Consider the following 24,727-nt stretch of genomic DNA (forward strand, 5'->3'; position numbering starts at 1 on the left):
CGAACAGCCCCCCGGCCCACTGACGAGACAGACGCTCCAAGGAGCCACCAGGCCACTGTCAGACGGGAAGAGAACCCGGGAGTCCGGGCTCCTCCGCTCTCACCACTGCTCCCCCCTCCAAGCTGGGGGATGGACCTGAGGACTCTCGGCACCCAGTCCCCCTGCACCAACCCCCAGCCCCCCCCCCCTCCCAGAGCCTGGGAAAAAACCCAGGAGTCCCCCTGCTCCAACCCCCAGACCCCCCCCCTCCCAGAGCCTGGGAAAGAACCCAGGAGTCCCCCTGCTCCAACCCCCAGACCCCCCCTCTCCCAGAGCCTGGGAAAGAACCCAGGAGTCCCCCTGCTCCAACCCCCAGATCCCCCCCCCAGAGCCTGGGAAAGAACCCAGGAGTCCCCCTGCTCCAACCCCCAGAGCCCAGGGGATGGACCCCAGGTGCCCTGGCTGCTGCCCCAGTGGTACAGGCAGGAGGTTACCGGCTGCAGGTCTCACATGGGACCAGGTGACTCCAGGGTTCCGAGGGACCGTCTGCGGCTCATGGCGTTGCCATTCGTATTCGTGCGCCTGGGCGGTGAGTGGGGCGGAGCCAGTCAGTCACACCAGGGCCAGGCCATCTGCCCGGGGCTTCTGCTCCATGGGGCCGCCTCCCTTCTCCCACATGGGGGCGCCGGGGGGCCCAGCAGGCTCCTGGCAGCAGAAGGGAAATGCCAAGCGCAGCCGAGGGACGCTGGCAGCAGGCGCTGTGCTTGGAGGCTGCCCACGGTGAACCAGCTGCTCTCCGCGGAGCTGCCTGGCTCCCAGGGGCTCTTGCTGTTCGCTTTCTCGAGCCTGGTTGGCTGGGAGGAAGGGCGTGTGCAGGGAGCAGAGCCGGCCGAGACCGGCAGGCTGCTGCGTCCGTCCTGTGAGCGGCGTCCGGGGGCGGGGGCCAGCAGGGGGACGCCGGCACCAGGGGCGTGCCGAGGCCCCGGGCTAGTTCAGCCACGGCTGCCCGCCACGCAGCGGGTCCCTGATCGCCCGCGGTGATGGCTGCTCCGTGCCTGCGCAGGTCATGACCTCGGGCTGCGAGACGGTGGACATGACGCTGCGCAGGAACGGGCTGGGCCAGCTCGGCTTCCACGTGAAGTACGACGGGACGGTGGCGGAGGTGGAGGACTACGGCTTCGCGTGGCAGGCGGGGCTCCGGCAGGGCAGCCGGCTGGTGGAGATCTGCAAGGTGGCCGTGGTGACGCTCTCCCACGACCAGATGATTGACTTGCTGCGGACGTCCGTCACGGTGAAAGTGGTCATCATCCCGCCCCACGAGGACGGCGTCCCTCGCAGGTACCCCGGCTTTGGGCGCCGGCTGCAGCAGCGCTCGCAGCCCAGCTGGGCTCACTGCCCTGGGGCCCTCTGCTCCAGAGGGAGCCGCTGTGGAGGCTGCAGGTGATGCGAGTTCAGGGCCCAGCCTGGGCCCCCTTGCTGCTAGGCAGCTGGCTGTGGGGCCAGGGAAGATGGGGCCAGGGCCCTGGCCATCTGTGCAGCAGGAGCTTTGCACCCCAAGCTGCGTCCCCGCCGGGCGTTGCTCGCTCGTCGGCCTTGGGCCTGTTTGTGAACAGATCTGCATGTGGCCCTTGCAGCTCTCAGCGCTGTGACTTCCGCACCGCGCCTGCCCTGGGGCTCCGCAGGGCAAGTCAAGACACTGACGCTTGCAGGCTTCTCCCAAACCCCAGCCCAGCTGTGGGCCGAGCTCCGCATCGGAGCGGGGGCCCTTGGAGTGCAGGGTTGGGAGCCGTGTTTTCTGCTCCGCAGCTGGAAGGCTGAAGTCTTAGGGCAGGACACAGGTAGCATAAGGGCCACAGCTAGGGGGGAGCTGGGTGAAATTGGTTCTGTCCTAGCGCTCGGCCTGGCTGGAGCGGCCGGTGTCAGGCGCACGAAGTCACTGGGGCCAGCCCCCGAGTCTCATGGGGCCTGCCAGCGCTGGGGAGGCAGAGGCACTGGGAACAGCAGCGGGGACTTGCAGCGTGGCTCTCCTGGCCCGCACCGCAGCGCCCGCCTGCCGCGCTGCTGTTCAGCACCGCCCAGTGCGGTGAGCGAGAGCTGGCACGTGGCCGTGGTCTCAGCGCGCTGGTGCTGCACGCTCACGTCTTTGTGCCACGAGAGGTTTTAGCCATCGAGTCGAGGGGCCCGGTGTATTTTACCGCCCGTCCGTTGGTTCACTCCCCTGTCTGCGTAGGGGGCTGGAGGGAGCCTTGGGGCCTCGGGGAGGAAGCGGGGTGGTCCGGAACCCTGGGCATTGCCAGCCTGCTGCCATTTCCCGCAGGCCCTTCCCTCTGGGCCACGTCGACAGGAGCGCTGTGAGCACGGCGCGAGGAGTCGCTCTCCCGCTGAGGCCTCCGCTGGCGGATTGGGTCCCGTTCTGGGCACCGCATTTCAGGAAAGCTGGGGAGAAATTGGACAGGGTCCGGAGAAGAGCAACACCAATGCTGGAAGGTCTAGAGAACATGAGCTAGGAGGGCGGACTGACAGAACGGGGCTTGGTTAGTTTGGGAAGGAGCAGACTGAGGGGACATGCCAGCGGCTTTCAAGTACTAAAAGTGTGTCACAAGGTGGAGGGGGAAACATTGTTCCCCTCGGCCTCTGAGGACAGGCCAAGCAGCAAGGGGCTCACACTGCAGCCAGGGAGGTTGTTGGACATGAGGGAAGACTTCCTGCCTGCCAGGGGGGTGAAACACTGGGCTAAGTTGCCCAGAGAGGCTGTTTAAATCTCCATCCCTGGGGATATTTCAGAGCAGGGCTGGGTTAGACGGTGCTTGGCCCTGCTGTGGGGGCCGGGGACAGGCCGTGCTGACCCCTCGAGGTCCCTGCCCGTCCCAGTAGGAAGGATTCAGTGGGACATGCTCTTCCTGGTAACTGAAAGCCGCGTCGGGCATCCAGGCGCCTCCTGTGGGCAGGCGGCTGGGCCCAGTTTTCTCCTCCGGGGCTTGGTTCTGTGCCCCGGCTCGAAGGGCTCAGGAGCCCTTTCCTGCTCCAGGCTCTGGCCCTGCCCTTGGGCCGGGCGCTTTGCGCTGGCATTTCCTTGCTCCCTGCCAGGCCTGCGCGGGGCCAGCGGCTGAGGGCTCCGCGTGCCTAGCCGGAGCGTGGGGCCAGGAATCGCTCCGGGCGCCGTTTGGCCTCTGCAGCAATGGGATGCTCAGGAGCCTTTTGGCGGCAGGGCCGTGGGCCGGGGCGGCAGGCCGCTGACCCGAGCTGAGCGGGGGCTCTGCCTGCCCGGGCTGCGAGCGCCAGGGAGCTGTGACTCTGCCCGGGGCTGGTGGCCTTTCCCGAGCCTGGCCCAGGCAGCGCTGCCGCGAGCGGGGCTTTGCCCGTCTGCCTCTAGGCTCCTGCGTCCCGCTTTTCCCCACATGTGGCTAAGTAGGTCACCTCCTCCGTGCCGGCTGCCTCTGCATCCTCCTCGCCACCAGCAGGGAGATGCTGCCGCTGATAGGCTGGAGTGCGAAGGAGCAGGCTGAGCCAGTGTGGGGAAGGCAGCCCCGCCCTGCCCCGGAGCCGGGCCTCTGACCCCCGGGGCTCCTGTCCCCTCGCGAGCCAGCCCCAACGCCTGCCGTTTGCTTCCCAGGGGCTGGGCCGAGTCCTTCGACATGAGCAGCATGGAGCACAAGGCGGAGCCGGAGAGCGGGGCCGCGGGGCATCGACCCCCGTACCGCAGCAACTCGGCCTGGCAGTGGAGTGGGCCGGCCTCGCACAACTCCTCCCAGGCCGCCAAGTGGGCGGAGCCCCCGCCCCCGGGCCACGCCCAGTCCCTCACGAGGCCCCCCAAAGCGAGCGCCATCGTCCCGTACCGCGAGCCGCAGCCCCTGCACAGCAAGAGGTGAGGCGGGCGCGGGCCGAGCGGCGGGGGGCGGGGAGGGATGGGGGTGGGGCGCAGGCCGGGGGGCGGGGAGCCGGGAGGGTTGGGGGCGGGGGGCAGGGAGCTGGGAGGGGTGGAGGCGGGCGCAGGCCGAGCGGCGGGGGGCGGGGAGGGATGGGGGTGGGCGCGGGCCAAGCGGCGGGGGGCGGGCAGCCGGGAGGGATGGAGGCGGGCGCGGGCCGAGCGGCGGGGGGCGGGGAGGGATGGGGGTGGGCGCGGGCCGAGCGGCGGGGGGCAGGGAGCCGGGAGGGATGGAGGCGGGCGCGGGCCGAGCGGCAGGGGGCGGGCAGCCGGGAGGGATGGAGGCGGGCGCGGGCCGAGCGGCGGGGGGCAGGGAGCCGGGAGGGATGGAGGCGGGCGCGGGCCGAGCGGCAGGGAGCCGGGAGGGATGGAGGCGGGCGCGGGCCGAGCGGCGGGGGGCGGGGAGGGATGGAGGTGGGCGCGGGCCGAGCGGCAGGGAGCCGGGAGGGATGGAGGCGGGCGCGGGCCGAGTGGCGGGGGGCGGGGAGGGATGGGGGTGGGCGCGGGCCGAGCGGCGGGGGGCAGGGAGCCGGGAGGGATGGAGGCGGGTGCGGGCCGAGCGACAGGGAGCCGGGAGGGATGGAGGCGGGCGCGGGCCGGGGGGCAGGGAGCCGGGAGGGATGGAGGCGGGCGCGGGCCGAGCGGCAGGGAGCCGGGAGGGATGGAGGCGGGCGCGGGCCGGGGGGCAGGGAGCCGGGAGGGATGGAGGCGGGCGCGGGCCGAGCGGCGGGGAGCCGGGAGGGATGGAGGCGGGCGCGGGCCGAGCGGCAGGGAGCCGGGAGGGATGGAGGCGGGCGCGGGCCGAGCGGCAGGGAGCCGGGAGGGATGGAGGCGGGCGCGGGCCGAGCGGCAGGGAGCCGGGAGGGATGGAGGCGGGCGCGGGCCGAGCGGCAGGGAGCCGGGAGGGATGGAGGCGGGCGCGGGCCGAGCGGCAGGGGGCGGGCAGCCGGGAGGGATGGAGGCGGGCGCGGGCCAAGCGGCGGGGGGCAGGGAGCCGGGAGGGATGGAGGCGGGCGCGGGCCGAGCAGCAGGGAGCCGGGAGGGATGGAGGCGGGCGCGGGCCGAGCGGCAGGGAGCCGGGAGGGATGGAGGCGGGCGCGGGCCGAGTGGCGGGGGGCGGGGAGCCGGGAGGGATGGAGGCGGGCGCGGGCCGAGCGGCGGGGAGCCGGGAGGGATGGAGGCGGGCGCGGGCCGAGCGGCGGGGAGCCGGGAGGGATGGAGGCGGGCGCGGGCCGAGCGGCGGGGAGCCGGGAGGGATGGAGGCGGGCGCGGGCCGAGCGGCGGGGAGCCGGGAGGGATGGAGGCGGGCGCGGGCCGAGCGGCAGGGAGCCGGGAGGGATGGAGGCGGGCGCGGGCCGAGCAGCAGGGAGCCGGGAGGGATGGAGGCGGGCGCGGGCCGAGCGGCAGGGAGCCGGGAGGGATGGAGGCGGGCGCGGGCCGAGTGGCGGGGGGCGGGGAGCCGGGAGGGATGGAGGCGGGCGCGGGCCGAGCGGCGGGGAGCCGGGAGGGATGGAGGCGGGCGCGGGCCGAGCGGCGGGGAGCCGGGAGGGATGGAGGCGGGCGCGGGCCGAGCGGCGGGGAGCCGGGAGGGATGGAGGCGGGCGCGGGCCGAGCGGCGGGGAGCCGGGAGGGATGGAGGCGGGCGCGGGCCGAGCGGCAGGGAGCCGGGAGGGATGGAGGCGGGCGCGGGCCGAGCGGCAGGGAGCCGGGAGGGATGGAGGCGGGCGCGGGCCGAGCGGCAGGGGGCAGGGAGCCGGGAGGGATGGAGGCGGGCGCGGGCCGAGCGGCAGGGGGCGGGCAGCCGGGAGGGATGGAGGCGGGCGCGGGCCAAGCGGCGGGGGGCAGGGAGCCGGGAGGGATGGAGGCGGGCGCGGGCCGAGCGGCAGGGGGCGGGCAGCCGGGAGGGATGGAGGCGGGCGCGGGCCAAGCGGCGGGGGGCAGGGAGCCGGGAGGGATGGAGGCGGGCGCGGGCCGAGCGGCGGGGGGCGGGCAGCCGGGAGGGATGGAGGCGGGCGCGGGCCGAGTGGCGGGGGGCGGGCAGCCGGGAGGGATGGAGGCGGGCGCGGGCCGAGTGGCGGGGGGCGGGCAGCCGGGAGGGATGGAGGCGGGCGCGGGCCGAGTGGCGGGGGGCAGGGAGCCGGGAGGGATGGAGGCGGGCGCGGGCCGAGCGGCGGGGAGCCGGGAGGGATGGAGGCGGGCGCGGGCCGAGCAGCAGGGAGCCGGGAGGGATGGAGGCGGGCGCGGGCCGAGCAGCAGGGAGCCGGGAGGGATGGAGGCGGGCGCGGGCCGAGCGGCAGGGAGCCGGGAGGGATGGCAGTGGCGTGAGGCCCAGGTGACCTGTGCGTGGGGCTGAGCAGAGCGGGAGCCCAGGGGCTCGACCCTGCGGTCCGCGTGAGGCTCTCGGACCTGGCTCGTGCGCCCCTCAGGGCTGCGGGGCAGCCGTCGGTCTCGGGGGTCCCGCGGGGAGGAGCAGGCAGCGGAAGCAGGGCCTGGAGGGCTCGCTCCCGGCAGGAGACGGTGGAAGTCCGCCCCTTGCACTGGGCGTGGGGGACCCTGTGGGACCTGCCGTTTGGAGTCGGTGCAGCAGCCTCTGATCCCCCTCCGTGGAGCACGAGGGATGAGCCAGGCCCAGGGGGCATCTCAGGCCCCTCCAGGCAATCAGCCACAAGCCTTCTGCATTCCCGCTCCCTTCCAGTGAAATGCCCCGGGCAGCATGGGCAAGCCCCTGGCCCCGCCCCCGGCCCCGCCCCCCTGCTAGCCCCACCCCAGGATGCGAGGTGCTGCGCTGTGCATGTACTCCCCCCTTCCAGACACGGGGAGGGGAGCGGGCGTGCGCTCGCCACAGCCTCCCCAGCCTGAGAGCACCGGGGGAGGGAGAGGGCACTGGGGCGGCGTGTGGGCGGGGCCGTGTCCTCCCCCTGCCTTACACACCCCACGCCGAGCTGCTCTCCAGCCAGCCAGCGGCACAGCCGGGCCCTGGGGCAGCCGTATCGGCGGAGAGCAGGGAGTGCGAGCGGGGCGGGGGGCGGCTTGCAGCGCAGGGAGGGCCCCAGCAGTGTCGCTCAGCGCCACTGGGGTCGGGGGAAGTCACCTGCCGCTCACCGGGCAGACCGCCCGCCCCATGGCCAGCTCCGCTGCTGCCCCCTTGGCCCAGGACTTGCCTTGCTTGTGATCTGCCGGGCCTGGGCCGTGGGGATTACAGCTGGGCAGGGTCCTTGGGGCGTTCTGGCTCCGGACCTTTGACCGGACCTTTCTTTTTCTGCGGCCGTCCCTTTGAACCAGGCCGGTTAGCTTCCCGGAGACGCCACACGCTGCCCCGGCGGGCCCCGAGAGAGCCCAGCCCTACCGCCAGCCCTCTGGCAGCTTCTCCACGCCGGGCTCGGGAGGAACGGCGTACGCCCGCTACAAGCCGTCCCCAGAGAGGTAGGCCAAGGGCCTGCCCCATCCCGGGGCCCTGTGGGGGACTCAGCCCGGGGTGGCTCGTGGCTTGGCGTTTGCAAGCCGCGGGGTCCCTCGAGTGCCGACAGGTAACACGGCCTCTTCCCCTTGGTGGGTCGGCGGGAGGGGTCAGCCAGTCTCCGCCTCCCTGGAAAGACCGTGGCCTCCGGGGTGCTCTGGGCTGGCTGGGTGCAGCTGGAGCTCAGCAGAGGCCTCGCCAGCGGCTGGTGCCCGCGCCAAGACTGGAGCCAAGAGCCCGCATCTGGCTAGCGGGGGAGGAGTGTTCCTGATGGCATGTGGGTCAGCTGGTAGCATTGGCTCTGGATAGCTGTGATCTCGCTAGGGACCCATGGGGCTGGTGGGGGGGGCGCTGGGGACCCCAGGATCCAGCCGGGGGACAGTCCCTGGGGCTGGTCCTTGCCAGAGGCTGCTTGGGGTGCTGGAAGTCTCATTGTCTTTCCTGGGGCTCCCTGGCAGGCCAGCGGGGGCTGACTCACCAGTCCTGCTTTCTGCAACGGGTCCCCGTAGCGGTGAGCTGCTGCCCCCGTCCTGCGTGCAGCCTGGCCCCGGGAGGGAAATGGATCCTTCCTGCCCCAGTGCAGCGCCTCCCAGCACGTGCACGTGACCCCAGGGGCGTGGGCCCGGTGGCAGGGAAGGGCCGCGAGGGATCTGGTCGGCGGAGAGCTCGGCAGAGTGCCCTCTCCCCGGCCCGGAGCCATCCTCCCCTGCGTGGGTCTGGGCTTGCTCGGCCCAGCCGGGGGCTTCCGCGCTCCCCGCTGGCCTCTTGCTGCCGCGGCCCCGGGCAAGGCCTGGTCCCCCGTCCCTGCCCCGCTGAGCTCGGCGCCCGCTGGCCTTGCCTGCGCTCCCCGGCTGTGTCCTGGCTCGCCCATTCCCCCCGGCTCCGTCCTGGTGCCTGCGCGCCCGCTCTCTAATTGCACATTCTGCTTCTTACTCATCTGGCAGCCCTCCCCCTCCCCCTCCCTCTCCCCCTCCCCGCCCGAGCCTGGATCCTGGCTTTAAAAAACCTGCTAATGAGAACACAGGCTTCTCTTAACAGCATGGGTTTGCCGGCTCCCACCGTCACGCTCCCCGCTCCCTCCGCAGGTATGCAGCCGCCCCGCGCCCCACGCCGCCCTGCGAGCAGCACTGCCGCCCCGAAGTGACCCCCGGCGCCAAGCCCAGCCAGGAGAGCGCCATGGAGAGACACAAGCCAGGTAAGCCAGCCCAGCGCCAGGCGCCCTGGAACAGCCCTGGGGCAAAGCCATGGCAAGCTGGAACGGAGCCCTCCGTCTCCCCTGGACGTGGGGCTAAACTCCCCAACCTCCTGGGTGGGCAGTAGCGTCTGGCCTCTGACGCCGGCTGGGCCTGGCGGGCGAAGGGATAGCTGGGGCTGGGGAAACTGAGGCACGTACTTGCCCAACGTCACGTGGCAGAAGTAGGGCCGGAACGTGGGTCTCCCAGCTCCCAGGCTGTGGGTCTGGGCTCACCCTGCCTTTCCGTCTCCTCCGCGCTCGGCTGGCCGGGCTTGAGAGCTGGAGAAGTGAACGAACAGAAAGGAGCTGGAACGCCGGCGCTGGCTCTCCGCCAGCGTTTCCTGCTGCTCCCGCCCAGCCCCCCGCAGACTGTGGTTAGCGCGTTCCCGGCTGTCGCCAGCCAGGGGAGACTATTTCTAGAGCCTCTTTCCAGCAGGCCCTGCCTGGGCTGCTCCCGGTGGGGACCCCGGGGCCGGCGACCGCTGCCTTGGGAAGCCAGCCAGGCTGGTCCCGCTCCGTGGGCGCGGCGTGGCAGCCTCCCAGCGGGAGAAGCGCCGTTCCCAGCACTGCTCTTTTCCGAGGGGGGCGGCGGCCCGGCACAGGCCGTAGCAGGCGCGGTCTCTCGGGGGCGCCGTCCGTGTGCAGGGCTCTGCCCATCTCGTCCCGCCGGCTCCAAGGGCTCATGGGGGGAGGGGAGCGGAGCAGACTGCTGTGACTGTCGCCCTGGCAAGGGTCTGGGCCAGTCCCTGATGGGGAAACGGGGGGCACTGGCCCTCGCCCTGGTTTGGGGGCATTGATTCTCTCTCCCCCCCCCCCCCCGACTCCTGCTCTTACAGCGCCCGGGACTGGCTCTGCCGGGCTCTCTTGCCCTGTTCAGAACAGTCGCCACTGAAACCTGTTTCCATCCCTCGGCCCCCGGCCGGCTGGGCATCGGGCCCTGGGCGCGGCCGGTTTGGGGGCCGGAAGGAGTTGGTGTCTCAGGCTGCCCCCCAGCCCTGCGTGTCTGTCCCTCAGTCTCTGCAGGTGCCTAGGAGAGTTGGGCTCCTCTGTGCCTGCTTTGGAAATGGCCTGTAGGTGGCTAAGTCCCCTGGGCACCTAGGAAAATGGTCCCCCTCTGGCTCTGCCACTGCTCCCCCACCCGGCCGTGAGCCCGTGAGCGGGTCCGTGCTCGCGAGTTCCTGGAGTTGCAGGGCGGGGGCCACAGCCGCCCTCGGCGGGAGACGAGCCCTGGGAACAGACAGCGGGGGGCGGCCGCTCTCAGCGGGTCTGTAGCGGAACGGGAGAGGAGTGGGGAGGTCTCCGGCAAGGCTGGGAGCAAAGCAAAATCCCTCTCTGCCCACAGGGCTCTGCCGTGGCCCTGGGCCTCGGAGCCAGGGAGAGGTGGGGCCTGGCGGGGAATCCCTCGGCTGGGGAGCTGGGCCACATTCCTGGGTGCTGGGCTGGGCAGGACAGGAGCGGTGCCCACCCCCACGGCTCTGGCTAGCGACCAGCTCCCTGAGCGCTGCGCTGCCGTGCCGTGTCCCTGGGCCTGCCGCTGCTGACGGGGCCGCCGTGCTCTGTTGCAGAGCCCCTGTGGCACGTGCCGGTGCAGACCAGGCTCCCCGCCGTGCCGGGCAGCAGCGGGAGCAAGCGGCCCAGCCGCCAGGAGCTGGCGGGAAAGGATTCTCCCAACCGGCATTCCAAGGTGAGAGGCTTCTGCCCGCCCACCCCCGGCCACTCGCTGCCCCTCTGTGCCCGCCCCCCGGCCCGCGGCTGCCTCCAGCGCTGGCCCGGCCTCTCCCCTGCAAGTAGCCGCTTCGTGTGACTGGCCGTGGGGGGAGGCTCCGCCGGCTGCGGGAGTGGGGTTGGGGGCCCAGACTGTCCGGTGCCCGCAGCTGGGAGCTTTGGGAAGGGCCAGACAGCCGGAGCCACCGGAGGGCAGGGACCAGCTAGACCCCTCGGTCAGCCAGAGCCCAGTGCAGGCCCCCGCTGGCCCGTCTCCCCGGCAGCCCTGGGATTCCCAGCCTGGGCTGTAGCCCCACCTGTCCTGGCACAGCGTGCCCTTCCCAGCCGCCCAGTCTGGGCACGCTGTGGAACACTCCTCGGTGCCCCCCCAGGAGCGCCCAGTCTCTGCCACCCAGCCCCAGCCCTGCTGGAGTTTCTGGTGCCACTGAGGCGAGGGCCCCGTCTGGAGGTGGCCGGCAGAGCTCCCCGGGGGGCCCGGCGGTGACGGTGACGGTGACGGCGGGCTCTCTGCAGGGGGAGGCGCAGTACTCCAGCCACTCCAGCAGCAACACGCTGTCCAGCAACGCATCCAGCAGCCCTGGCGAGGAGCGCTGGCTGGACACGCCCGACCCGGCCGAGGGCGACCCCGACCCCGCCTGCAAGGGCGGCTCCAGCGACAGCGGCATCGACACCAGGCTCTGCGCCTCCAGCCCCGCGGGCTCCGCTCACCACGCCGGCCGGCCCGGGGCCGCGCGCACGGAGCCTTCGCCCGCCGTCAGCACGGGCAGCCAGAGCCGGGGCTACCGGCCCAAGCGCTGCGCAGCCGCCACCCCCGAGCACGGCGGCCAGCTCTTCAAGCAGCCAAGGTAGCGGGGGGGACAGGGCGCCCCGCGTCTGTGTGCTCTCGGCTGGCCAAGGGACGAGCCGGCAGCCTCCCAGTGGCCTGCTGTGCCGGCCGGAGCGCACACCTGCCCCCCTCCGCCCGCGGCACAGCTGGGAGCCCCGACAGGCAGGGCTGGGCCGGGCCTGGGGCCTGGTGGGAGATAGGCCAGAGAGGCAGGGCTGGGGATGCTGCGGGGAGGGCTCGGCCGGGCCGCGGAGTTGGGGGGGTAGCCCAGCACGGAGGGGCCAGAGAGGCAGGGCTGGGGATGCTGCGGGGAGGGCTCGGCCGGGCCGCGGAGTTGGGGGGGTAGCCCAGCACGGAGGGGCCAGAGAGGCGGGGCTGGGGATGCTGCGGGGAGGGCTCAGCCGGGCCGCGGGGCTGGGGGGGTAGCCCAGCACGGAGGGGCCAGAGAGGCAGGGCTGGGGATGCTGCGGGGAGGGCTCAGCCGGGCCGCGGGGCTGGGGGGGTAGCCCAGCACGGAGGGGCCAGAGAGGCGGGGCTGGGGATGCTGCGGGGAGGGCTCAGCCGGGCCGCGGGGCTGGTGGGGGTAGCCCAGCACGGAGGGGCCAGAGAGGCGGGGCTGGGGATGCTGCGGGGAGGGCTCAGCCGGGCCGCGGGGCTGGGGGGGTAGCCCAGCACGGAGGGGCTGGTCCTGGGAGGGGTCCCACTGAAGCCAGCAGGGCCCACCGATTTGCACCCCTGGAGCCTGACTGTCGGGGGGCCGGGCCTGGCCTGGCAGAGCCGTGTCTTGGGAGGGGCATTCACACAAAGCATTTTCCCCTGCAGAATGTAAATGCCTCCCCCACTCCAAACCCCTCGGCCCAGCCTGAGGCCCCCTCCTGCCCCCCAAACTCCTCAGCCCCTCCCCCCGAGTCCCCTTCCCCACACCAAGCCCTTCGGCCCCATCCCCGCTCAGAGCGCCCTGTGCAGAGCGAAGTGTCTGTGCACCAGTACGGAAGTCACCGTGTCCGTGTCGCACGTCCCCCCGTGTGGTGCCCATCAGGAAGGCCCCTTGCACGTGGACGTAGGGCCTTTGAGGGAGCACTGCAGTGGCTCTGTTGGCACGGGGGCGAGAGGCTCCCCGGTCAGGCCGGGCCGGCGGTGGGTCCTGGCGGGGCTGACGAGGGCCTTGGGCCTGGCGTGGCCTGACCTGCTCTCCTGTGTTTTCCGTTGCAGTAACTTGGGTCTGCGCCACGGCCGCCCTGCTCAGGGTTACAGGCCCCCTCTCCTGTCCCAATCCAGCTCCTTCCAGCTGTCCGCCTCCGTCCCCAAGTCCTTCTTCTCCAAGCAGAGCAGCAGGAGCAAGCCCCTGGCCGGGTGGAAGCGAGTCGAAGAGCCCCCCCCGAGGCCCGGGGCCTTCCCGGACCCGAAGAAGTAAGCGCCCTGCGTGCCCCTGCCGGGGGCGGGGTGGGACGTCCGTGGTACCCGAGCCCTAGGCCATCAGCAGCTCTCACGCGGAGCGCCCCGTGCGCCAGCCCCCAGCCGGGCGGCTCTTGCTTGGCACCTAGGGCTGAGCGGCCCTCGGGCCCTGCTGCGGCCCCCCAGCCGTTGATAGCGCGCGGGGCAGGAGTGCAGCGTGGGAGGGGCTGGAGCAAGGGCTCTCTTCTCCCCCCACTCTGGGATGCGGCCCGTGGGGTCGGAGAGCAGCCCTGGCACCTTGGCCTGGGTAGCTGTGCCCACGCTCCTACAGCAGGCCTGGCCGGTGCCAGCTCCCCCCGCAGCAGGGGCTGAGCGCCCCAGGCCACCTCCCCCCCGACTCCTGCATGCTGGGGCGCAGGCCCTGCTGGCAGCTGGTTCCCGAACCCCGGCCCAGGCCTTGCAGCTGCCTGAGGTCCCTCCTGCCCCAGACAGCCAGCACAGCTGATCTCGGTCACTGTGTGTCTGGGTGGCGCCCGGCCTGACGGGACCCCGATCTCGGTCGCTGTGTGTCTGGGCGGCGCCCGGCCCGACGGGCCCTGATCTCGGTCACTGTGTGTCTGGGCGGCGCCCGGCCCGACGGGCCCTGATCTCGGTCACTGTGTGTCTGGGCGGCGCCCGGCCCGACGGGGCCCTGATCTCGGTCACTGTGTGTCTGGGCGGCGCCCGGCCCGACGGGCCCTGATCTCGGTCACTGTGTGTCTGGGCGGCGCCCGGCCCGACGGGCCCTGATCTCGGTCACTGTGTGTCTGGGCGGCGCCCGGCCCGACGGGCCCTGATCTCGGTCACTGTGTGTCTGGGCGGCGCCCGGCCCGACGGGGCCCTGATCTCGGTCACTGTGTGTCTGGGCGGCGCCCGGCCCGACGGGCCCCGATCTCGGTCACTGTGTGTCTGGGCAGCGCCCGGCCCGACGGGCCCTGATCTCGGTCACTGTGTGTCTGGGCGGCGCCCGGCCCGACGGGCCCTGATCTCGGTCACTGTGTGTCTGGGCGGCGCCCGGCCCGACGGGCCCTGATCTCGGTCACTGTGTGTCTGGGCAGCGCCCGGCCCGACGGGGCCCTGATCTCGGTCACTGTGTGTCTGGGCGGCGCCCGGCCCGACGGGCCCTGATCTCGGTCACTGTGTGTCTGGGCGGAGCCCGGCCCGACGGGCCCTGATCTCGGTCACTGTGTGTCTGGGCGGCGCCTGGCCCGACGGGCCCTGATCTCGGTCACTGTGTGTCTGGGCGCCTGGCCCGACGGGCCCCTGATCTCGGTCACTGTGTGTCTGGGCGGCGCCCGGCCCGACGGGCCCTGATCTCGGTCACTGTGTGTCTGGGAGGCGTCCGGCCCGACGGGCCCTGATCTCGGTCACTGTGTGTCTGGGAGGCGCCCGGCCCGACGGGCCCTGATCTCGGTCACTGTGTGTCTGGGCAGCGCCCAGCCCGACGGGCCCTGATCTCGGTCGCTGTGTGTCTGGGCGGCGCCCGGCCCGACGGGCCCTGATCTCGGTCACTGTGTGTCTGGGCGGCGCCCGGCCCCACAGGGCCCTGATCTCGGTCACTGTGTGTCTGGGCGGCGCCCGGCCCGACGGGGCCCTGATCTCGGTCACTGTGTGTCTGGGCAGCACCCGGCCCGACGGGGCCCTGATCTCGGTCACTGTGTGTCTGGGCAGCACCCGGCCCGACGGGGCCCTGATCTCGGTCACTGTGTGTCTGGGCGGCACCCGGCCCGACGGGGCCCTGATCTCGGTCACTGTGTGTCTGGGCGGCGCCCGGCCCGACGGGCCCTGATCTCGGTCACTGTGTGTCTGGGCGGCGCCCGGCCCGACGGGGCCCTGATCTCGGTCACTGTGTGTCTGGGCGGCGCCCGGCCCGACGGGCCCTGATCTCGGTCACTGTGTGTCTGGGCGGCGCCCGGCCCGACGGGCCCTGATCTCGGTCACTGTGTGTCTGGGCGGCGCCCGGCCCGACGGGCCCTGATCTCGGTCACTGTGTGTCTGGGCGGCGCCCGGCCCGACGGGGCCCTGATCTCGGTCACTGTGTGTCTGGGCGGCGCCCGGCCCGACGGGCCCTGATCTCGGTCACTGTGTGTCTGGGCGGCGCCCGGCCCGACGGGCCCTGATCTCGGTCACTGTGTGTCTGGGCGGCGCCCGGCCCGACGGGCCCTGATCTCGGTCACTGTGTGTCTGGGCGGCGCCCAGCCCGACGGGCCCTGATCTCGGTCACTGTGTGTCTGGGCGGCGCCCGGCCCGACGGGGCCCTGATCTCGGTCGCTGTGTGTCTGGGCGGCGCCCGGCCCAACGGGCCCTGATCTCGGTCACTGTGTGTCTGGGCGCCCGGCCCGACGGGCCCCGATCTCAGTCACTGTGTGTCTGGGCGGCGCCCGGCCCGACGGGCCCTGATCTCGGTCACTGTGTGTCTGGGCGGCGCCCGGCCCGACGGGCCCTGATCTCGGTCACTGTGTGTCTGGGCGGCGCCCGGCCCGACGGGCCCTGATCTCGGTCACTGTGTGTCTGGGCGCCCGGCCCGACGGGCCCTGATCTCGGTCACTGTGTGTCTGGGCGGCGCCCGGCCCGACGGGCCCTGATCTCGGTCACTGTGTGTCTGGGCGGCGCCCGGCCCAACGGGCCCTGATCTCGGTCACTGTGTGTCTGGGCGCCCGGCCCGACGGGCCCCGATCTCAGTCACTGTGTGTCTGGGCGGCGCCCGGCCCGACGGGCCCTGATCTCGGTCACTGTGTGTCTGGGCAGCGCCCGGCCCGACGGGCCCTGATCTCGGTCACTGTGTGTCTGGGCGGCGCCCGGCCCGACGGGCCCTGATCTCGGTCACTGTGTGTCTGGGCGGCGCCCGGCCCCACAGGGCCCTGATCTCGGTCACTGTGTGTCTGGGCGGCGCCCGGCCCGACGGGCCCTGATCTCGGTCACTGTGTGTCTGGGCGGCGCCCGGCCCGACGGGCCCTGATCTCGGTCGCTGTGTGTCTGGGCGGCGCCCGGCCCGACGGGCCCTGATCTCGGTCTCGGTCGCTGTGTGTCTGGGCGGCGCCCGGCCCGACGGGCCCTGATCTCGGTCACTGTGTGTCTGGGCGGCGCCCAGCCCGACGGGCCCTGATCTCGGTCACTGTGTGTCTGGGCGGCGCCCGGCCCGACGGGGCCCTGATCTCGGTCACTGTGTGTCTGGGCGGCGCCCGGCCCGACGGGCCCTGATCTCGGTCACTGTGTGTCTGGGCGGCGCCCGGCCCGACGGGGCCCTGATCTCGGTCACTGTGTGTCTGGGCGGCGCCCGGCCCGACGGGCCCTGATCTCGGTCACTGTGTGTCTGGGCGGCGCCCAGCCCGACGGGCCCTGATCTCGGTCGCTGTGTGTCTGGGCGGCGCCCGGCCCGACGGGCCCTGATCTCGGTCACTGTGTGTCTGGGCGGCACCCGGCCCGACGGGCCCTGATCTCGGTCACTGTGTGTCTGGGCAGCGCCCGGCCCGACGGGCCCTGATCTCGGTCACTGTGTGTCTGGGCGGCACCCGGCCCGACGGGCCCTGATCTCGGTCCCTGTGTGTCTGGGCGGCGCCCAGCCCGACGGGCCCTGATCTTGGTCACTGTGTGTCTGGGCGGTGCCCGGCCCGACGGGCCCTGATCTCGGTCCCTGTGTGTCTGGGCGGCGCCCGGCCCGACGTGTCTCTAGCCGTGTCCCCTCCCCTGCTCCAGGCAGATCGACACAAGCACCAAGAATGTCTTTGGGCAGCCCAGGCTGCGGGCCTCGCTCCGGGACCTGCGCTCCCCACGCAGGAACTACAAGTCCACCATTGAGGACGACCTGAAGAAGCTCATCATTATGGACAGCCTGGGTCCGGAGCCGGAGAGGGGCTTGGTGGGTGCCAGCTGGTGGGCGGGGGACCCTGCTCCCTGCCCATGGGTCTGACAGCGCCCAGCTGCTGCTGAGGGCTCCGGTCACAGGGCACTGCCCCGGCCAGGACTTGGGCTCCGTCCCAGCTCTGCCGCTTCTCTAGTGTGGGATCTTGGGCCGCTCTCACCCCTCTGTGCCTCAGTTTCCCCTCCCCCACAGTCTGTTCAGACTCTGTGCTCTTGGGGCAGGGACGGTCTCTCCCGTGGCTCCATTCTGGCCCTGGTCTCCGAGGAGGCTTCTTGGGGCTACGGTAAGGCTCCCCCAGCAAGCCCTGGTAAGAGCCACCCGTGGCTTTGTGCCAGTCTCCGCAGAAGACTCTCCAGCGGACGCTATCGGACGAGAGCCTGTGCAGCGGGCGGAGAGACGCCAGCTACGCCAGCGCCGCCTGTTTCGAGCCCTCCCTGGCCAGCGACGTGCTCTTCAGCAGCGCCTACCCGTCCAGCACGCTGCCCGCCCGGCGCCAGCACCCCCTGTCGCCCGGCGCCGCCTTCTCTGGGGAGAAGGGTGAGTGCTGGGGGGCGCTGGCTTCTCTGCTCTGTCGCCGGCCATGTGACTTGCGGCTGCCGGCCTGTCTGCCCGCCCCGCGCTGCGCCTCCCTGCCTGCCCCATCCCGCCCCTCTCTCTCTGCCTGCCCGTCCGCCCGCCCCGCGCTGCGCCTCCCTGCCTGCCCCATCCCGCCCCTCTCTCTCTGCCTGCCCGTCCGCCCGCCCCGCGCTGCGCCTCCCTGCCTGCCCCCTCCCGCCCCTCTCTCTGCCTGCCCGTCCGCCCGCTGCGCCTCCCTGCCTGCCCCATCCCGCCCCTCTCTCTGCCTGCCCGTCCGCCCGCCCCGCGCTGCGCCTCCCTGCCTGCCCCATCCCGCCCCTCTCTCTCTGCCTGCCCGTCCGCCTGCTGCGCCTCCCTGCCTGCCCCATCCCGCCCCTCTCTCTCTGCCTGCCCGCCCACCCGCTGCGCCTCCCTGCCTGCCCCATCCCGCCCCTCTCTCTCTGCCTGCCCGTCCGCCCACCGCGCGCTGCGCCTCCCTGCCTGCCCCATCCCGCCCCTCTCTCTCTGCCTGCCCGTCCGCCCACCGCGCGCTGCGCCTCCCTGCCTGCCCCATCCCGCCCCTCTCTCTGCCTGCCCGTCCGCCCGCCCCGCGCTGCGCCTCCCTGCCTGCCCCATCCCGCCCCTCTCTCTCTGCCTGCCCGTCCGCCCGCTGCGCCTCCCTGCCTGCCCCATCCCGCCCCTCTCTCTCTGCCTGCCCGTCCGCCTGCTGCGCCTCCCTGCCTGCCCCCTCCCGCCCCTCTCTCTCTGCCTGCCCGCCCTGTGCTGCGCCTCCCTGCCTGCCCCCTCCCGCCCCTCTCTCTGCCTGCCCGTCCGCCTGCTGCGCCTCCCTGCCTGCCCCATCCCGCCCCTCTCTCTCTGCCTGCCCATCCGCCCGCCCCGCGCCTCCCTGCCTGCCCCCTCCCGCCCCTCTCTCTCTGCCTGCCCATCCGCCCGCCCCGCGCCTCCCTGCCTGCCCCATCCCGCCCCTCTCTCTCTGCCTGCCCATCCGCCCGCCCCGCGCCTCCCTGCCTGCCCCGCCCCTCTCTCTCTGCCTGCCCGTCCGCCCGCCGCGCGCTGCACCTCCCTGCCTGCCCCATCCCGCCCCTCTCTCTCTGCCTGCCCGTCCGCCCGCCCCGTGCTGCGCTGCGCCTCCCTGCTGGCCAGTCCGCCCGCCCCTCTCTCTCTGCCTGCCCCTCCGCCCGCCCCGCACTGCGCCTGCCCCACCCTGCCCCTCTCCCTGCCTGCCCTGCCCCGCCCTTCTCTCTCTGCCTGCCCGCCCCGCGCTGTGCCTGCCTGCCTCACCCTGCCCCCTCTCTCTGCCTGCCTGTCCGCCCACCCTGCCCCTCTCCCTGCCTGCCCCGCCCCACCCCTCTCTCCCTGCCTGCCCCGCCCCGCCCCGCCCTACTCTCTCACTATTTGAAAACCCAGGAGGTGGGCGGGCAAAGCCCCTCCCCCAGCCTTGCGGGCTCAACTGAATACTTGGGTCGAATAATGAAAAACACGGTCGGGGGTGCGGGTCACAGGGTCAAAACAAGGGAACCGGACGGGACACCGAGCAGAGAACCCCGGCCAGCGCCCACTGCCCCCCGAGGCTGTCTGGGGACCCAGCGGACGCCGCCCAGAGGAACTCTGCCTCGATACGTGACACTAGGGAGGAACGGAAGTCGGCCCCCCAGTCGCAGGGAACCCCCTGGCCCAACACCCTCTCCCTGGTGTCATAGGTGGCCGTTTTAGCTAAGGCCAGGAGGAGGGTGACGAGGAGGTCCCGCGACGTTGTGGGGCCTGCATAGATAAAGAAGTGAGGGGAGAAGTGCAGCCAGAACCTCAGTAAGTTCTGGAGGAGCCGGAATAGGGGCTGCACCCTGGCGCATTCAAGGTAGACGTGCGCCAGGTTTTCCCTCACACCGCAGAAGGGGCAGGTGTCCGGGATAGGGGTGAACCGCGCCAGGTACGCGCCCGTGCTCACGGCTCCGTGCAGGAGTCGCCAACTGATGTCCCCGACGGGCCGCGGGATTAAGGTGGAATACACGCTGGCCCATCGGGGTTCCCCACCCTTATCGGGTCTTAGGTGGTCCCACCCCTTGGTATCGGGGCGGGACACGAGGGTGGGGAAATGCTGAGTGTGGAGCACAAGCGTGTGCAGATGTTCCCTGGGCGCGGTTTGAAAACAGACCGGCTGCAGCTTTTGCAGCCGGCTGGGAGTCCGGGGGGGCTGGGAGTCCAGGGATGGGAAGGCCGGGGGGGCTGGGAGTCCAGGGCCCGATAAAAAGGGACGGAGGGTTTGCAGGAAGGGAGGGGCGGGGGGTACCCTCTCGCACGGACCGCTGCAGGAAGTCGAGGGCGGGCGGTGGCAAGGCCGCCTTCTCCTCCTGGGGTAGGCGCAGCGGGGTTCGGGGGGTGGAGAGCCCCATGCGCTGAGCGAGTGCTCGGGGATCCACTCAATCCCCTGTCGTAGTCCAGGAGGTCTCCGACCTTGGTGGCTTCTGCCGGGACCAACCTCCGGCCCCGGCTCTCTCTACCTGCCGCGTCCCGCACCTCCCTGCCTGCCATGCCCCGCTTTCTCTGCCTGCCCGTCTGCCCGCCCTACGCTGCGCCGCGCCTCTCTGCCTTCCCCGCCCCACGCTGCCCCTCTCTCCCTGCCTGCCCCGCCCTGCCCTTCCCCTCTCTCCCCGTCCTGCCCTTCTCTCCCCGCCCTGCCCCTCTCTCCCCGCCTGCCCCGCCCTGCCCCTCTCTCCCCGCCTGCCCCGCCCTGCCCTTCTCTCCCCGCCCTGCCCCTCTCTCCCTGCCTGCCCCGCCCTGCCCCTCTCTCCCTGCCTGCCCCGCCCTGCCCTTCTCTCCCCGCCTGCCCCCCCGCCCTGCCCCTCTCTCCCTGCCTGCCCCGCCCTGCCCTGCCCTTCCCCTCTCCCCGCCCTGCCCTTCTCTCCCTGCTTGCCCCGCCCTGCCCCTCTCTCCCCGCCTGCCCGCCCTGCCCTTCTCTCCCCGCCTGCCCGTCTGCCCCTCTCTCCCCACGCTGCCCTTCTCTCCCCGCCTGCCCGTCTGCCCCTCTCCCCACGCTGCCCTTCTCTCCCTGTCTGCCCGCCTGCCCTCCCCTCCTCCCCGCGCCTCCCTGCTTGCCCTGCTCTGCCCCTTTCTCTCCCCACCTGCCCTCTCTCCCTGCCTGTCACTCCCCTGTCACATCGCGGGGCGGCCGTGGTCCTGCCTGGCAGGAGCCGTCGTGCTCTGCCTGTGCTTGTGAGCCGTCGAGCTGGTTCTCCCGGCGGGCAGGAGCGGCTCCCCTCTGGGCCAGGCCTGCCCCCCCCGCACGGGGTGCGTCTCCTTGGGCCCCGCCTCCGCCTGGGCATGTCCCTGCTCGCTGGCCCTCCCTGCGCTGCGCAGTCGGGCCCGTGAGCAGGCGGGTGGTGGGGCCTCCCTGGGCTCCAGTGCCCACGGGCATCTCCGCCTGGCCCCAGCCTCGGTGCGGCGAGCCAGGGCGGCCGCGTGCCAGGCCTCCAGCAGGTGGGCCGGGGACTGACGGGAGGCCGGGGCTTTGCTGCGGGGGAGATGGGCGCCTGCTTCCCGCGCTCCTGGCCTCCTCTGAGCCCTCTGCTCTCCCCACAGCCTCTGCCTCGGAGCTGTCTCTGAGCGACGCGCAGGACAAGGGCTGCAGGCGCCTCGACCCAGGGCTCATGCCCCTGCCCGACACGGCCACTGGCCTGGAGTGGTCCAGCCTGGTCAGCGCCGCCAAGGCGTATGAAGGTAGGAACGCCCCCGCAAGCCACGCCGTACCCAGGGGAAACTGAGGCACGGCTTCCCTGTGCCAGCGCTGCGCGGCGCGGGGGCCTCGGGAGGGGGGGGCCTGAGTCCCCGGTGGGAGGAGGCGGCCAAGGGGCATGTGGCAAGCAGGGAGGGGACGTGCCAGGAGTGGCTGGGCTGGGGTCTGCCCTCTGGGGGGGGCCCTGTTGATTGCTCGGATTCCCTGGTTCCTTTCCCCCCCGGACAGCCGGCCCGCAGCCCACAGCCTGCTAGCGAGGGGGCCAGAACCCCTCCGCTTGCCCACTCAGCTCAGCCCGTCCCACGGCCACGGGAACGGCTCCGTGTGCTGTGCCAGCCGTCAGTAACGCCACCGGGCCGGCCCTCTGCCAGCGCCGCAGCCTCGCTCCCCCGGCCTGTGTCTTCACGGGGGGGCAAGCGACATGTAGTCCCCGGCTACCTGGGCACGTGCAGGCACCTCGCCCAGCCCCTGCTGCGTGCAGGGACCCCAGAGACGTCTTCCCCAGCCACGGCCCTGCCGGGCAGCGCATGCAGGGGCTGCGCCCTGCTAACCCCCCCAGCCTGGCGGCCTCCCCCCCGGCGCCCCTGGGATCGTTCCACCCCCTCCCAGCCAACCCCCTGAATCCACCCCCAGCCTGGCGGCCTCCCCCCCCCCCCCCCCCCCCCCCGGCGCCCCTGGGATCGTTCCACCCCCTCCCAGCCAACCCCGCAAATCCACCCCCAGCCTGGCGGCCTCCCCCCCCGGCGCCCCTGGGATCGTTCCACCCCCTCCCAGCCAACCCCGCGAATCCACCCCCAGCCTGGCGGCCTTCCCCCCACCCCCCTCCAGGACCCCTGGGATCGCTCCGCCCCCTCCCGGACAGCCCGGTGTGCTGGAGCAGCAGCCTGGGAAGCAAACATGTCAGGACCTGCTGTGCCAGCTGCCTGTGCGTCACGCTGGTGCCCCGCCCTGGGGGACACGCTGGAGCCCGTGAGATATGGGCGCTCCCCGTGCCACGGCCACAGCGCAGCTCTTCCCCGGCACAGCACCGAGGCCCTGTGACCACGGTGGGCAGGGCTAGTGGTTAGAGCACCGAGCTGAGAGCCAAGGCGCCCCGAATGCTAGTTGTGGGGACTGGGTGAGTCACTTCCCTGGGTGCTGGGGTGACGAGGGGGGAGAGCAGGGCCCCCTCGGCTCACGCAGCCTTTCCCCTTTGCTGCCCCTCCCCGCTCCAGCGTGGGCTGCTCTTGCCAGCCTGCCCAAGGTCCCCACCTCTGCTCCGGGCTCTCGCCAGCCCCCGGCGCCGGGCACCTTCCTCCACTGATCCGCCAGGGTGGGGCCGGCTCCCCGTGCAGCTGCCTACCCCGGCCGCGTGGCAGCCCCCGCCTTTGTCCCGAGCTGAGAGCACTGGGCCAAGCAGGCGCGCTCTGGGGCTGGGAGGGGGCAGGCCCTGGGCGCTTGGCCACCCCAGGGCCAGGAGAGACCGAGGAGCCTGAGAGAGGCGCCAGCTGGTGCCAGCAGCGTGGGAGGCGGGGGGGGCTCGGGCATGTGCCGTGGTGGGCACAGCCCTGCGTGGGGTGCAGCCGCGCAGCCTGGCCGGCTCTGCCTGCCGAGAGCAGCCGGAGGAGTGGGGCTGTGAGGGCTGGGCCGGGCCTGGCGCCAGGAGCCAGGGCAGGACTCGGATGGGCCGGGGCGGGGGCCTCTAGGCAGGGCTGAGCCAGGCCTGGCGTTCCTTTGCCTTGCAGTGCAGAGAGCTGCCTCCCTCTTCTCCCTCAACGACCCGGCAGCCAGCCTGGATCGGCAGCCCACGCCCCGCACCACGCCCCGCACCACGCCCACCATGAGGTAAGGGGCTGCAGGGGCGGGGTGCCGGCGGGACGGCCAAGGGGCCTTGGCAGCAGGGCCCCCGGCGGAATCCCCCTGGGCACTCGTCCTTCCCCAGCCTAGCCGGGGCCACGCGCTCGCAGCAGGGCTATGCTGCCGCTTGACCCTCGTCTCCCCTGCCTAGCGAGGAGCCCATGGACCTGCCTGGGAAGGTGTGTCAGCTGGAGGCCATGCTGAAGCAGCTACACAGCGACCTGCAGAAAGTAAGGGGCTCGCGCTGGGCCGGCTCCCTGCCTTGGGGCCGGGTGCCCGCTGCGGGGCGGGAGTGGGGCTGGCAGCGGCGGGACCCCTCCAGACACCAGCGCGCTCTCTCTCTCTCTCTCTCTCTCTCTCTCTCGCACGCAGGAGAAGCAGGACAAGGTGGTCCTGCAGGCCGAGGTGGCCAGCCTGCGGCAGAACAACCAGCGGCTGCAGGAGGAGTCGCAGACGGCCAACGAGCAGCTCCGCAAGTTTGCCGAGCTCTTCTCCGGCGCCGCGGATAAGGAGCAGCCGTGAGCTGCCCCTCGGGTGCCGTGCTCTCCAGCGCCCTGTCGGCTGCACAGGAAAGTGCTGGCAGGAGCCTGCCCATCCGAGCCCGAACCAGCGCCGACCCGCGAGGCTTGTCCCTCCGCGTAGCGCTGCCCAGAGGGTGGGCACCTCTGAGTGGCCAGGCGGGTGGTGCTGGGGGCACTGCGGCCGAGCGGCGACTCCCCGAGGGATCGGACCAGCAGGAGGGCAGATCTGGGACAGGCTAGGACGCTTCCCTGGGTCACCCCTCGCCTCTAGCATGCGGCAGCGGGCCACAGCCCAGGCCACGGACACTTGCAATACGGAGCCGGGAGGGGCTCGGGCGCTGCCCTTTCTGGCCAGGGTTTTTCAGGACGTGTGGTGGGTTTTCTGGTGTAAAATACTAATTGAGACGTAATCTCCCCGAGACGATTTACAATAAACCCCCGGCTGAGGGCCCTTCCCGCAGCTAAATTATTTTCCAGAGGATGCAGGGCTGAGCCGGGCCGGCCGGTGGGCCCTGATGCAATGTAAATGTTCTTTATAAAACACTCTATTTGTATACACGGGCCTGTCTGTGAGGTTCCTGCGCCCGCTCCCTGGCCTGGCCCCTTGGTCCCTCCCCGGCCGGGAGCACCCTGCCCCGTGGGGCGTATGGCAGGGGGGCCCAGGGCCCCCTCGTCAGCTCTGGGCCCTGGCTTTGTCTGCTCCTGGTGGGTCTGCCTCCCCCCGCCCCCTTGGCTTTTGTAGCCTCCTTCCTGGCTGTGCCCAGCGCTAACCAACTGCCGCTGGTCCCTGGCACCCTCACCTTGGGCCAGAGTCCTGACTGCCCCGCGCCCCGGCCCGGCCTGCTGGGTAGCTACACGCAAGCCAAGGGCCGGGTCCTAGACTCGCCCCTGCCCCCGCCAAACCCTCCTTCCAGTGGCAGAGTTGCTGCCTGGGCCATGTGCCAGGAGGTGCCAGGGGCTGGCTGGGGTGGGTGTGCTGGGCCTCAGGTCGCTGTGGCCTCTGGGGGTGGGGTCTGGCCCTGGTTGTAGGGCTGAGCGGCAGCAGCCCCGGGGGGCCTGGGTCACCGCTCCCCTGCCTGCCCCCCTGTGGCCCAGAAGCAGAGGTGGGGCAGCAGTGCATGCTGGATCTGTGGGGGGACCTTGCCCACTCTGGCCCCCAGGCACGAACCTGATGGGGGAGGGGTAACCCAGGGCTGGATCCTCTGCCCTCCCCGTGCTCAGCTCTAGCCCCTAGGCCCCCTTCTCCCAGTTGGGGCTGTATGGGGGGGGTCTGGGTAGCCTCTCCCCTGGTGCCATCCTGCCACGTACCACCCCCCCGGAGGAGGGGCTCCAGCTGGGCCATGCTTGGGGGGGACGTGGCCCCCACGTGGGGAGAAAGGAGGAGGCTGGGCGCTGGCCATGTTTTAATGCACAGAACAATGCAAGCACATTGCAGCAACAGAACAACACCATGAACACACGGGGCAGGGGCAGCCGGCCCGCCCCAGCCCGGGGGGGGGCTTTTTACACTGCCCTGCCTCTCGAACCAGGACCAGAAAATAAACACCCACATCAAACAGCGTCTGTAAGAGGCCCCTGCCCCCGCCCCCCCCGGGCTGCTCTTGCACTGAAATAAATACCCC

The 24,727-nt window shown here is 72.4% G+C and overlaps 1 protein-coding gene across 9 annotated transcripts in view; it reads left to right on the plus strand.

Annotated features, from left to right (window-relative positions):
• The window catches only part of SIPA1L3 (signal induced proliferation associated 1 like 3), a 109,691-nt gene extending 86,447 nt beyond the window's left edge, over window positions 1–23,244 (plus strand). For 8 of the 9 annotated variants that reach the window (XM_075915486.2, XM_075915484.2, XM_075915488.2 and 5 more), the window contains 13 exons: window positions 1,043–1,317; window positions 3,593–3,844; window positions 7,187–7,327; window positions 8,447–8,556; window positions 10,161–10,279; window positions 10,834–11,165; window positions 12,359–12,556; window positions 16,277–16,439; window positions 16,778–16,979; window positions 20,595–20,732; window positions 22,473–22,572; window positions 22,736–22,814; window positions 22,957–23,244. In XM_075915486.2, the coding sequence (XP_075771601.2) occupies window positions 1,043–1,317; window positions 3,593–3,844; window positions 7,187–7,327; window positions 8,447–8,556; window positions 10,161–10,279; window positions 10,834–11,165; window positions 12,359–12,556; window positions 16,277–16,439; window positions 16,778–16,979; window positions 20,595–20,732; window positions 22,473–22,572; window positions 22,736–22,814; window positions 22,957–23,106 (2,259 nt within the window). In that variant the 3' untranslated portion in view covers window positions 23,107–23,244. The remainder of the gene's footprint in view (window positions 1–1,042; window positions 1,318–3,592; window positions 3,845–7,186; window positions 7,328–8,446; window positions 8,557–10,160; window positions 10,280–10,833; window positions 11,166–12,358; window positions 12,557–16,276; window positions 16,440–16,777; window positions 16,980–20,594; window positions 20,733–22,472; window positions 22,573–22,735; window positions 22,815–22,956) is intronic. The other variant, XM_075915493.2, reaches the window with a different exon arrangement.
• Window positions 23,245–24,727: the final 1,483 nt, after the last annotated feature.

This window comes from Pelodiscus sinensis, chromosome 18 (genome assembly GCF_052426305.1).
Source record: "Pelodiscus sinensis isolate ZL-2025 chromosome 18, ASM5242630v1, whole genome shotgun sequence".
Lineage (NCBI taxonomy): Eukaryota > Metazoa > Chordata > Testudines > Trionychidae > Pelodiscus > Pelodiscus sinensis.